Here is a 13,673-nt window from a genome sequence, read left to right as displayed (position 1 = left end):
CACTAGAGTGGTCCTTTAAAGTGAATGGTATATAAAGACGATTGTTCTGTTTGCACTAGGTGTTGAAGTTATCTTTTCTCACTATTTAAGCACTCCACTGTATTTAGTAAAAATATTCCAGTGTTTGAAAACGTACAATTAAACAGGCGCGTTATTGCATTAAGAACTTACACTTTGCATTTTCTTTGCACCCAAGGAGATGCATGTACAACACAAAATGGTAACAGAAAACATGATATTTACATTAAAAAGTAGCAATTTAAACACTGCAATGCTTTAAATTAATTCTAACAACTCCCCACTATCTTGTTTCTATTGCTCCCTTAAGATTTAACCCCCAACACAAATATCAGGCAGCAAAATAGATATGTTGCACAGAAATTATGAAATGGAAGATTTCTAACCACTGTCTGACCCAATTGAGGGAACTGTCACGTTTCTTCACATAAAGCGGCACTGTCACAGTCTGGGGACTTTGCCGAATTCGCAAAGACCACTGAAGATGAGATCTCCACAGGGGGTCTGGTGTTGGGGGGCAGGCTAAGATGAGATTTACTTACCCGAACCTGCCGCTTGCAGGCACCGTCATCTTCCTCGGTGTGCTCCTCTTCAGCTGCTGGTGCTTCAGTGCCAGTAGCCAACATCACTGCAACGATCCCTGGAATCCTCCATAGACAGATCCCTGCAGCAGTCACGGAGTCTAAGAAAGTCAGGCGGTGGTGAAATACAGGGACACAGTAGTTGTCTCTGTGTATATCTCTTGCCTGGGTTGGTCAAATTAGTATTTATAAAATACTATTTTTTCGTGGGGGGGTTGGAGGGGTGGGGGGGTAAATGAGTGACAGTGCCTCTTTAAAGGATGACAGTCACCTCAAAAAAAATATTTTTTTGTAACATGTTGTATTGTATAGCAATACAAAAATGAAACATGAATATTATCAGTAGAGCCAGAGTATCAAAAGGATGCTAGAAAAGCAAGCCCCAACAACGGTATGTCTCAAACACTGGAGAGAACTAGAAGTTTAGGAAGTTTTTTTTGAAGAGAGATAGCAGGAAAGAGAAAAAAACAAAAAACAAACTGAGCCCTACCTCAAAACTATGCTCTAATGTAATAATCCTTTATATAAATAAACTTCTATGTAAATAGATTGGGCGTGACAGGTCTTTTGTAATCATTTAATAGGAAAACATTTTAGAGGAGGGGCTTTGTTGTAAAACAAAAAAACTACACACACACACACACACACACACACTATAAACAGCTTAATGAACATGTTTCAAGAGAAAAAGTAAAACGTACTTGTACTTTACAGTATGAACAGTCTCTGTTGCAACACTTTTTGCAACATTCTTGCCAGCATACTCCAGACCTTGCCACACTGTTGCGAATCCTAAAAAACAGAGTATATTAGGCTGGAAAGGAAAAGGACACAAGGTAGTAATGGTCATATGGTTCATTCATTACCTTGTAATCCACTGGCTGCGACAACCATAGCTCCATCCAGCGGGGACTTTCCATCCTTGTCTTTCTTCAGAGACTCTGGGAGAAGCTTGCTGCCATGTTTTTTCACATGTGGAGCCAGCTCTTTTCCAACACAGCTGGCAATGGCACAAACACCATCCACTAAATTAAAGACAGAACGGGAGACCATTGAACTTTATGAATCGACTGTATGCATTGCCTCCTCCCCTCCTTTCTTATTCAATACAGAGTGGAGCGGCCATCAGCAAATCAAGTGTCCTTCTGTGCGTGTCACATACAGGCTAGCCAAACAGCGCACGTTTTGTAGCGATGATTCGCAAAGTACCACTAATGGTTAAAGAAACCTCACTTATTCCTTGGGGGAACTCGTCTCTAAGTATTCAAAATTCAGTCTTGCTCTTCCTATTTATTTGTTGTAGTATACCATATACGGCACTGTCCAATATATGACTGTTATCTACAGGGCCATGGGCCTCTTTACAGAACAATATTTGGGGATTTGGAAATGCCTCGGACAATGTAGGACGCAGAGATGATTCTTGTGTGCTGAATGTTATTTGGACACCATAGATCATTATTTCAAAACAACAAATATTTTTAGTGCCAGGGTTCATGAATGCTAGACTGGTAAGCACTGGATGTGCCATATGGGTGATGGGTTTTTTTTATTTTGCCAATGTGTTGCTGTGATGAGATGTGTGTCATGAGTGATGCATGCTGTATGTAAGAATTGTGGAGTTTATTTTATGTATAGTTTATGATGCACAAATGGAAATCCATTTCTCTCTTGAGGCATTGTGATATCTCCAGATCCACAAACTAACAAACTTCAGATTAAATGCCATCTTACCTAGGAACTGGCTGACTTTAACTGCTCCACCTGTGGCTTGTTTGGCCACATTAAGTCCTTTGGCGACAGTTGGATTAACCTCTAGTGGCTGTTCGTCAGGCTGGATGTGGGATCTTAGTTTCGTTGCACCTTTGTGAATGGCCTTTTCTGTTAATTCTGCACCTTTCACAAAACCCCAATTGAGCCAGGAGGCACCTTGGTGGCAAACCACATTTAAAATTAATCAAAACCAAAGCAAAATAAAGCAATATTTAAAAAAAAAAAATAACATACATGTATTACAGAATTAAATTATAAAATACGTCCGCATTTCATAGATAAATATAATCTATACATTTAAAAAGTTAAACAAGATTTTGTAATTCATAACCTTTGTTATGATGTGGTTTGCATACTGTAAAAGAAAAAATTCTAAGTTCACTTACAAAACCCATCTAAAGTTACATTAACATTTTAGTAGGATGTTCATGTTTGGAGCTGTGACCTAGCCACAAGGACCACTATTAACTTGTAATTCAAATTCTCACCTGAGAGGATTCCTTGGGCAACTCTTGCACTCCATTCTGGAGCCTCCTTCTCTTTCGGTGCAGGAACAACGACACGTACGACTTGGCTCAAATCAATGACTTCATCTGATGCTTCTGAAGGCTTAAAAGAGGACACCATATCAAAGCCCTGTTATACTATTGCTTTGTTACTGTGAAGGCAGCCACAGGTTTTCAAAATATAATGACAAAAGAAAATGTGTGTATCAGCCACCCAACTACTAATATTCTGTTGGATTTGCCCCCAGAAAACTGACCTACAAATGATTAATTTGGACTTCCTCCTTCGCTGCCATAATCAGCACAACTGGTATTTGTAGCGTGATCAAGGCAGGGGTGCCCGTTATCCACTCTCTAGCTCTTGCAGACCACGCAAGTTGTGGTGGAGTATAAAAGCATGGTCTGTGGTTCAAAATATTGCATTCGCAAAACCGAACAGGACTGCCATTAAACAGATAGGAACTGTGGTATGGCTTCTACTAGATTATTCAGCTGTACCACGAGGAGTGAGAAAGTGGCTCAGAGCTGAACTACATATCCCATAATCTCTGCTAGACAGGGGTTTGTGGAATAAGTGTAGAGTACATATAGAAGAATAGGTGTATCCTGGTATGGAATGGAGCAGTCTACTTCAGGAACATTAAAAGTGAATTTCCTTTTCCTTTAAAAAGTATTTAACTATTTAACAGATTCACAATTCATTCAGAAAATAGAGGTCATGTCAAGGCCTGAGAGTGCTTTTAAAGGAAGATTTATTTTGCTGGATGAAATGTTTAAATTGGACATATTCTCCTTCTTTGTGTCTTGTCATGTGGCTGTTGCACAATAAGCATAAGCAGTCAACAAGTAACAGACAAGCGTCTCATGGCTGTGCCAGGCTGACCTTCATCCAGTGATAGGCTGTTTATTGTTTACCAAGTGTCTACATTTAATTACGATATCCGTCTTGGATGACATCCAAAGCTTGAGAGTCAGAGTGTCTTCAGAAGCTAAACAGAGGGTAATGTTTCTGCTTGTGTTTACTGTAGGTAAGAGTACATATGCACAAAAGAGTATGACTCATTTTTAGTACCACTTTCATCTGAGCATTTTCTGGTTACTGAACTGGATTTTAAACTCAGCTGTTTTTATTATTATTATTATTACTAATTGGAATATAAATAAAAATGATTAAAAAAAAAAAAAATACATAAATAAATCCACGAATATTTCAAATAAATCCACAAATATTTCAAATAAATCCAGAATATTTATTAACATCAGACAGCCTTGTCTACACATTTTTTGCTCCCAAAGGCTAACAGGAACAAGGATTTTATCAAGCTATGCACAATAGTTGCCTATAGCATCCTATAGATCCTGAAAGATCTTCCACAGACTGCAGTATTGTACCTATAAACAGGGCACATGTGGGAAGGTTCACAAGAGACAGGTCTACATTTATAATTACAATATCTGTCTTGAATGCCTTACACAACTTAAGAGACAGTAATGCTTCAACTTATGTAGTATATAAAACATAGTATAGGTGTAAAGATACATACGTTTGGAAGAATTTCAGAGTATGACTTTTTAATTTTTTAGTTCCACTTATTTGCATCTGAGCATTTTCTAGTTACTTAACTGGATATTAAACCCAGCTGTTTTTGACTGGATAAAAACATGAATTTAAAAAATCCACCAAGCAGCCAAATCCCCTCTCTAGTTCTTGGAGTCTAGGAGACGGCACACATCGAGGTAGGGGCAAATGCACAGTCTGTTAGTTGAAACATTGCATTCACAAAACTGAGCAAGACATGCATTAAACCAATAGGGACCGTAGCATGGCTTCTACCAGCTTATTCAACTCTTCCACTCAAGTAATCTGTAGAGTGAAAATGTGGCTCAGAGCTTAACTACATATCCCATTATACTCTGCTGGAGTGGGGTTTGTGGAATAAATGTAGACTCCAAACAAAAGAATGATTGGCTCCTAGTCTGGGAGGGAGCAGTCTTCATTGGGATATTTAGATGAGGTGAAATTCATTTTTATTTTAATAAAAAACCTGTTAATTCATGATGAAAAAACTAAATAAATAAAAGTTAAAAAAAATAAAATAAATAATAATAATATGCGCTTAACTGTGGCTGGTAGAAAAAAAAATAAATCAAATACTTCATATATTAAGAAAAATAAAAAAATATCGTATAATTTCTAAACAGTCTATATCTTTTACCTGTATCCTTAAATCTGACATCTGCTTCATTAGGTCCTCAAAAAGCTCCTGGTCAGCTACAGGTAGCTCAGCCGACAATACGACTCCCACATAGGATCCTGTGACCTGAGACATCAGATCAGGAAACATGTACACTCCGCTGTTTGATCGTAGCACAGGTGATTGGTTGCACATAAGTGGATACAGCCAATCACAGACCTGTGGGAGACAATAGGTTTGCATTCTAAGCACAAGTTAAATAATGGAGTGGAATTAAAAACCTCCATTTATATAATAATGCACAGGGATTTGGAATAGTGCGCAAGTAACTTATTCATCTAGTTTTTATTGTATGTATTGGGCTGATTTTTACTATGGTCATCGCTTCCGCCTAGGAGTAATAGGAGTTTGAGCGCAGGACTTATTTTTGTGTACACGTTAAATAATAATATAATAATAACAAACCCAAAGCAAAAAGTATTTAACCACTATCAATGCAAAATGAACAGCGTGCCCTAAAATCTGTGCCCTCTTTACACCAAACAATAAGAAAACAAAATAAAAATACAAAATAAAAATATGTGTATTTTGTTTCCCTTTTAGATAGAGATATATTCATTATATTGTTTTTAAGGTGGTGTTACCTCCTTTAAACATGAGAATAATTCTCTTACCCCCATACCCCACTTATTGGTTGTTTTAATAATAATACATTCTTTAACCAGGAATGGTGCAATCAGATTACTCTGGTTTCCAAGTACATCCTGACACATCTGTATTTTGTGTTGTCCTAGGAAATATATATCACTAGTTTAAAGGACCACTATAGGCACCCAGACCACTTCAGCTCAATGAAGTGGTCTGGGTGCCAGGTCCAGCTAGGGTTAATCCATTTTTTTTTATAAACATAGCAGTTTCAGAGAAACGGCTATGTTTACACTGAGGGTTAATCCAGCCTCTAGTGGCCGTCTACCTGACAGCCACTAGAGGCACTTCCGCGATTCTCAGTGTGAAAAATCAAAGTGAGAAGACGCTGGACGTCCATAGGAAAGCATTGAGTAATGCTTTCCTATGGGCGGTTTGAATGCGCACACGGCAAATTCAGCATGGGCTTCATTTGAAGGTGAGAAAGGGATCATAAAAGGAGTCTAACCCCATGTTTAGAGACCTTTATTTTCTAGTCGATTTGAGCTGCAAATAGTCATGGGTGCCCTATTAATGCAAACTAAAATGCCAGATACACAGATCATCTGTAAAATAAATCCATCACTGATACTGGTTGAGCTAAATTGTGATCCTTATTTGGCAAAATGTCACATTAGTGCAATGTTTACAAGCAGTAATGTAACAAACATGTTACATAACATGATCTTTGCTCCCATTAAGCAATTCCATTTTCTACCCATTGAACTAACCTTTAAGTATTTCTCTGCCAGGGGACCGAAAGACAGACAGAACAGTCCTTATCGAATCTTCCAACTTTCACAGATGAAAAATCTTGATTTTCTAGAACTTGCATTTTACATTTTTTTTTTCTCTCTTTAACTAATCAGCAGTTTATTTACAACATACAAATATTTTATCCTACCTACTTTGGAATATACTAGGGGAATTTACATCACAATAAATATATCATATCCAAGGTAACCTACTATTGATCCATATACATGTTCAATTATGGTAGACTTTATCTCTATCGGATTCCGCACGCATGCTTTTTTTCTTTCGTGTCATTTTAATGCAGTGTTCCTAGTTTCAAATGCTTTATTGCCCTGTGAGATCACACAGTGTAATATGGGGAAACACATTTGTAGTGACTAGACACTGAATTGTAGGATCAATAGGCAGTAACATATATAATCAGGGCAGTATGTCATTTGATACATATCACAGCTGTTTAAAGGTAATGGATGTCAACCACACGTTACACGTGAGCATTAGACTGGGTCTTAGCATGCGAGTGTTGCAATATAAAGTAGTTGGAGGTGTTAATAGTGTATCTTTGGTGCTCCAGCGGTTTTGGAGACAAAGATAAAATAAAAGTTTGAAATTAAATCTAAACTTTTTCTAAATATAAATAATACATTTTTTATTTATAAAACAGCTAAACCTTGAACCATGTTTTATGGGTGAAACATTTTCCTGATTATTATATCATACATATTACATTATGCTGAAAGTTCTGGAGGCATTAAAACAAACCATAACGTTGAGTGATTTGCCCCAATGAATCCATTCATACTCATACTGTAAAGCTTACCTGAAGGAAAGCAGGTGGACGGCCCTGGGCTGCTTCACTACTGGTGTCCATAAATTTTATAATGCGGAGATAGCCTGGATATGAAGGAGCACTGACCAAGCCATCAGGGTTCACAAAAAATATCTGCACCCCTCGTGGAATGAGGATCATTTCCTCTGCGTCCACCCCAAGGCTTTGTACTGGTGGGGGCTGAGGAGCAAGGGAGTAAAAGTCATCTCCCACTGTAGAAAGCTCTCCAGCCTCTGTCCCATAGGAGACGGTGTAATGGCCATCCGTAGCCTGGGGAGTATAAGCTGGGGGAGCGGCTGCTCCTCCGGTAAAGGGATTCGTTGCAGGAACCAGTTCACTGCTAGGTACAACGCAAGCACCATTACTTGCAGGACATTGCTCCCCAGGAAAAACATTCAGATTTGGAGCAGATGGTCTGGAAGGCCTTTCTTTTGGTGGCAAGGATGGATACACATTGGATGGTTGGGCTGGTGGATTCACTGGAGCGAAGGGATTCACCGGAACAAATGGATTCACTGGAGCAGAAGGAATGCCTTGTTGCAGGATACTCAGTCGAGTATTTACATTCTGCAGGGTCTCATGCATTTTGACTTGCATTTGTCTGGCAGAGTCCCAGGCAGCACCTACGCATTCAGGCCCCTGTAAGGAAACACTTAATCCTCTCAGCAAGTGTTCCTGTCCTTGCATGTAATAGTTGCGAGCTTGCTCTTTGTAACCCGCTTCATCTGTGTTCAAACCTTTGTTAATGAAAAGAAATGCTTTTCTGTATTCTTCCTCGATGCTTCGAATCAAAACGTTCTCTTCCACATGTGGCGGTCCTTGTTTTTCCATTACTAAGAAGAATGGAAACATAGTAGAATTAAAAAAAGGGTACATTGATACACAAAGACATACAATATGTACATACCGCATTAGAAACAGACACATCACAAAGCATTGAGAAACCAGTTAGGCTGTATGCTTGGTCAATGTTTGCCATAATCATTCTTCAGCTGGGCAGTGGGCGGTGAAGAACACTTGCTATAGGTTTCCTTGTGACATGGTATATACCAATGACAGCAAACCTATGGCTCGTGTCCCCAACCTCGCTCAGAAGTAATCACCTATCCGTGTTTGAGACCCCATTAAATGTTATAAGCTAAGGCACTTGATGTGCCAGGTTATCTGGAGAATAGTAAAGGATAAGCATAAATAGGAGAAAGGGGATTGAAAAGAATTGAAGGAAAAGGTAAGTGAAATGAGGAAAGAGAAGAAAGGATCATTGATGGACTTTCTGTGGAAGATTGGGCACTCTGCCATCACTGGAGAAAACTCAGACATTCAAAGATAGCCTTATCAGCAAAGTGGGACATACAGTAGAGGTTGTAAAATTTTAAATCGGAGCTTCAATTTAGTGACTATTCACCTATGTAACTGTGCAATGAGCTTCTTACTACCTATTCCCCACAGGCAATGCAAACATCCAGATGTTTTAGAAGCATCAGGCAAGGATGGATCTTTCCAAACTGTTTGTCAGAATATAAATATTTTCACCTTTATGAATAGCACTCTTTTTCAAATTGTATAATCATGCCTGAAAATTAAATAATGTCACATGAATCCACATGAGGAGGACCTAAAGTCAGGAATAGGAAGCTCTTTCATTTAAATAATTGAATTATCTAGTTTTATAGATTGGCCATCGGCTATACCATCAGTGTGACTCACAGAGAGAAAGAACTGTGGAAACTGTGTCCAACGTCAAAATATATATTATCTTTATTAGATTATTTAAAAGAGATTAAAAAGAAGCTCTTCCAAGCTCCAAATAATTTTTACTTGGAAGCCCTTAGAGTGTGTCAGCAGATAAAAGCAATCAGATTACACAGTCAGCCCATTTTAAAACCTTCTACTATATGATAGGTTAATGTGAGTTCGGAGCATTGTTAAAACCAAGTAGAATTAATTTTCAAAGAAATATAATTACAGAAAGACATGGAACAGCTCTTTCGAAACATGGGACACAGATCAAGGGACCACAGCTAGTAGCACAGCAGTTACAATGGTCCTCTCTAAAAGAGAGCCTCCTGGTAATATCACGGTTAGCACTTCATTGTAAGGTGGATGCCTAGGTTCAAAGGATTCTAATATTAGCCAGGCTTTTAAATATACATCAGCCATAGCAACTCCAGACTTCAAATTAATAAGAAGTATTAAAAACAAAAACACACAAGTGTAGAGGTGCAATGGTCCATTTATGCACTTGTATGGTTTCCCTTTATTAAACCGGTACCAAGGTTAAAGAGCTTCGTTAAAATAAATATTTTTCTTCATTTCTTGGATTTTGGGTAGATGAGCAGAGTGCGGTTTTAATGCTTTATTTTTTTATATCTACTTAAAAAAAATATATAATACAAGGATTTCTAATGCTGTGTATTGTATATACAATCACACTCAAAATTTCAAATTCTACATTATTACACAGACTTAAAGGACTCTCACCAATGGAAGCTCCTCCTACTGCAAGATCTCAGGGAATGGACAGGGTAGGATTTCCAGCGGATCTTGCTGGAGAACGGTGGTAGCTTCACAGAGTTCTGCAAGGACACGCTCATTGGCTCAGATTGTCTGCTTAGTATGCTCAGCCAATGAGCACAGCCCTGTATCAAATCTGCTTTGCTCACAGGGAATCCACCATTTGCGTCAAATATCTCCTAAACAGTTTGATACTAAACAGGGGGAGGGGAAATGCCAACAGTTATATAGCACCGTAACACTTTTACAATGGGCAGTAGTGCTTCACAAAAAGTACAAGTGACTCTTGATTTTAAATGTATGCTTACTAATGCAAGGAGCCTAAATAACAAAATGGGGGAACTAGAGGCATTAGCATACACTAAACAATATGATATAATAGGCATAACAGAAACATGGTGGGATGAGACACATGACTGGGCAGTTAACTTAAATGGGTACACGTTATTTAGGAAGGATAGGAAAAACAAGAAGGGTGGTGGGGTATGTTTGTATGTCAACCATGATTTAAAGCCAAATCTAAAGCAAATGGAATGCGATGAGGAAAATGTGGAGGCTTTATGGGTAAATATCTGCTTGGGGGAAAAGAAGGGAAAACAACTATTGGTTGGGATATGTTATAAACCACCTAATGTTAATATTGACGAAGAACAACAGCTGTTTGAGCAAATTGAGAAAGCTGCAAATCTGGGTAACACTTTAATTATTGGAGATTCTAATTACCCGGACATAAATTGGGACAGAGGGACTAGTAGCCCAGCAAAGGGAATTAGGTTTCTAAACTTGTTAAATGACACCTTCATGTCACAACTTGTACAAGCACCAACTAGAATGGACGCTTGTCTGGACCTGGTTTTAACAAACAACGTTGATCTTTTGACCAACATTCAAGTAGGTGAGCACTTGGGAAATAGTGATCACAATATAGTGTCCTTTGAAATAAACTCAAAAAAACAAAAGCACATGGGGTATACTAAAACATAATTTTAAAAAGGCCAATTTCAATAAGTTAAGGGCAGCTTTACAATATATTGACTGGCATAAACTCTTTAGTGAAAAGAACACTGAGAATAAATGGATCATCTTCCAACAAATATTAGAAAGGTAAATTTCTCAGTATGTACCATTGGGAAATAAATATAAAAAAAAAACAAGTCAAAACCAATGTAGCTTAGTAGAGAAGTAAAACAAGATATTAAAAATAAGAAAAGGGCATTTAAAGCGGACAAATCAGATGCATCTTATAAAAGATATAAGGAAGCAAATAATACGTGCAAAAAGGCAATTAGATTTGCTAAACTTCAAAATGAAAAAATGATAGCTAAAGAGAGCAAAACCAACCCCAAAGCATTTTTTAAATACATAAATTCTAAAAAAAAAAAAAAAAAATGAAAGTGTAGGTACACTAAAAACTGAAACGGGTGTGTTAGTTAATGAAGACCAGGAAAAGGCAGGAATTTTAAATAACTATTTCTCCTCCGTATATATTAAGGAAGAAACCATGGCAATAGATGTGCAAATGATTGCTACTAAAAACTTGCAGAATAATTGTAATTGGTTACCTCAAGACAAGGTGCTGCAGCAACTAAAGAAAGTTAATATAAACAAAGCTCCAGGGCCTGACAGTATCCATCCACGAGTACTTAAGGAACTAAGTGCAGAAATAAGTGAACCTCTGTTTTTAATCTTTTAAGATTCTTTTCTTTCAGGAAGTGTTCGAGGATTGGAGGAAGGCAGATGTGGTTCCTATATTCAAAAAGGGTTCAAAATCCTTGCCTGGAAATTATAGACCTGTGAGCTTAACTTCTGTGGCTGGGAAAATATTTGAAAGGTTATTAGGGATAATATTCAAGAATTCCTTGAGAAGAACATGGTTATCAGCAAAAATCAGCACGGTTTTATGAAGCACAGGTCATGTCAAACTAACTTGATTGCGTTCTACGAAGAAGTAAGTAGAAGTATAGATCAGGGTGTTGCAGTGGATGTGATCTAGTTGGATTTTGCCAAGGCATTTGATACAGTTCCACACAATAGATTAGTGTTTTAAACTCAAGGAAATCGGTCTAGATGAAAATGCTTGTTCTTGGGTAGAACATTGGCTTAAAACAGAGTACAAAGAGTTGTCATTAATGGTACATTTTCAAGCTGGACAGAGGTGGCAAGTGGTGTCCCTCAGGGGTCTGTTCTGGGACCCCTTCTATTTAACATGTTTATAAATGATCTTGAAGACAGCATTGAAAGTCATGTTTCAGTGTTTGCAGATGACACAAAACTCTGTAAAACAATACAATGTGAGCAAGATATTACTTTGCTGCAGAGGGATTTAGATAGACTGGGGGACTGGGCACTCAAATGGCAGATGACATTTAATGTTGAAAAATGCAAAGTTATGCACTTCGGCGTAAAGAATACACAAGCAACGTTTACCCTTAATGGAAGCAAATTAGGGATAACAACACACGAAAAGGACTTGGGAATTGTTATAGACAACAAACTATGCAACAATGTGCAATGTCAATCAGCAGAGGCCAAGGCCAGTAAGGTATTGTCATGCATGAAAAAGGGCATTCATTCTTGGGACGAGAATATCATTTTGCCTCTTTATAAATCACTGGTAAGACCATATATTAAATATGCTGTGCAATTTTGGGCACCTGTTCTAAAGAAGGATATTATGGCACTAGAAAAAGTGCAGAGGCGGGCTACAAAATTAATAAAAGGAATGGAACATATCAGCTATGAAGAAAGGTTAACAAATTTAAACCTATTTAGTTTAGAAAAACGTCGCCTGAGAGGGGATATGATAACATTAGACAAATATATTCGGGCCAATACAAACCATTGTGTGGAAATCTATTCACAAACCAGACTTTACATAAGACACGAGGTCATGCGTTTAGACTGGAAGAAAGAAGATTTCGTCTAAGGTAAAGGAAAGGTTTTTTTACTGTAAGAACAATAAGGATGTGGAATTCTCTGCCTGAAGAAGTGGTTTTATCAGAGTCCGTACAGATGTTCAAACAGCTACTAGATGCATACTTGCAAAAACAAAATATTCAAGGATATAATCTTTCAATGTAGGGTAATAACTGCTTGATCAAAGGATAAATCTGACTGCTATTTTGGGGTCAAGAAGGATTTTTTTCCTAGTTTGTTGCAAAATTGGAAGTGCTTCAGACTGGGTTATTTGCCTTTTTTTTTTTTTTTTCGTGCACAGAATAACAGTACGCTTGTTCGGCCACAATAGCTGTTGCAAGCTGAGTATCGATCACATATATTATAAGTTGGTACAGCATATCAGTAGGCGGCATATTAGTTTACAAAAAAAAAAAAAAGGATGAATTAACGGTGTGAGTAACATTTAACCTGTTCCACCATAATAGGAGTTGCAAGTAGCAGAATTTGTGTAGACAAGTTAAGTTTGGCGTGGCATGTGAATAGGCGGCACATTTTTTATTTAATATTGAAATAAAGTATAAGAAAATTAAGTAATAACGTCTTGACAGTGGAGAGGCAAAGCCTTGTGTAAGATGCAGGCTTTTCTGACTGTCTATAGTATGTACGACAGTGTTGCGTACTATTGATAAGGTCGCTGTTGTTTTGTGGAGGCAGGTGTATACCCGCTTTCACGTGGTTCGGCTTAGGTCTCGTGTTGATGGTGCACTACACTTTCCTGTACTTGTAGTCATGTTCTGTAGCTTAATGGTGTGTGTGTCAGTGCGTGCGTTTTAGTGATTTGGTCTGGTCTGTGTGTTCGGGAGTCGGTGTGTGTGGTAGGACTAAGGAGGCCTGTGTGGCTGTGTAGGTTGCCTTATCG

At 38.0% G+C, this 13,673-nt stretch overlaps 1 protein-coding gene across 3 annotated transcripts in view; it reads right to left on the bottom strand.

The window, feature by feature from the left end:
- SPART (spartin) overlaps positions 1-13,673 on the bottom strand; it is a 32,759-nt gene that overhangs the window by 6,421 nt on the left and 12,665 nt on the right. For all 3 annotated transcript variants that reach the window (XM_063429112.1, XM_063429098.1, XM_063429105.1), the window contains exons 2-7: positions 7,334-8,175; positions 5,095-5,292; positions 2,861-2,981; positions 2,334-2,528; positions 1,466-1,624; positions 1,301-1,391 (exon numbers count right to left, since the gene is read on the bottom strand). In XM_063429112.1, coding sequence (XP_063285182.1) covers positions 1,301-1,391; positions 1,466-1,624; positions 2,334-2,528; positions 2,861-2,981; positions 5,095-5,292; positions 7,334-8,173 — 1,604 coding nt within the window. In that variant the 5' untranslated portion in view covers positions 8,174-8,175. The remainder of the gene's footprint in view (positions 1-1,300; positions 1,392-1,465; positions 1,625-2,333; positions 2,529-2,860; positions 2,982-5,094; positions 5,293-7,333; positions 8,176-13,673) is intronic.

The sequence above is a fragment of the Pelobates fuscus genome, chromosome 1 (genome assembly GCF_036172605.1).
Source record: "Pelobates fuscus isolate aPelFus1 chromosome 1, aPelFus1.pri, whole genome shotgun sequence".
Taxonomy (NCBI): Eukaryota; Metazoa; Chordata; class Amphibia; order Anura; family Pelobatidae; genus Pelobates; species Pelobates fuscus.
Note: the sequence above shows the minus strand (reverse complement) of the source record. Positions and strands in the feature narration are given on the sequence as shown.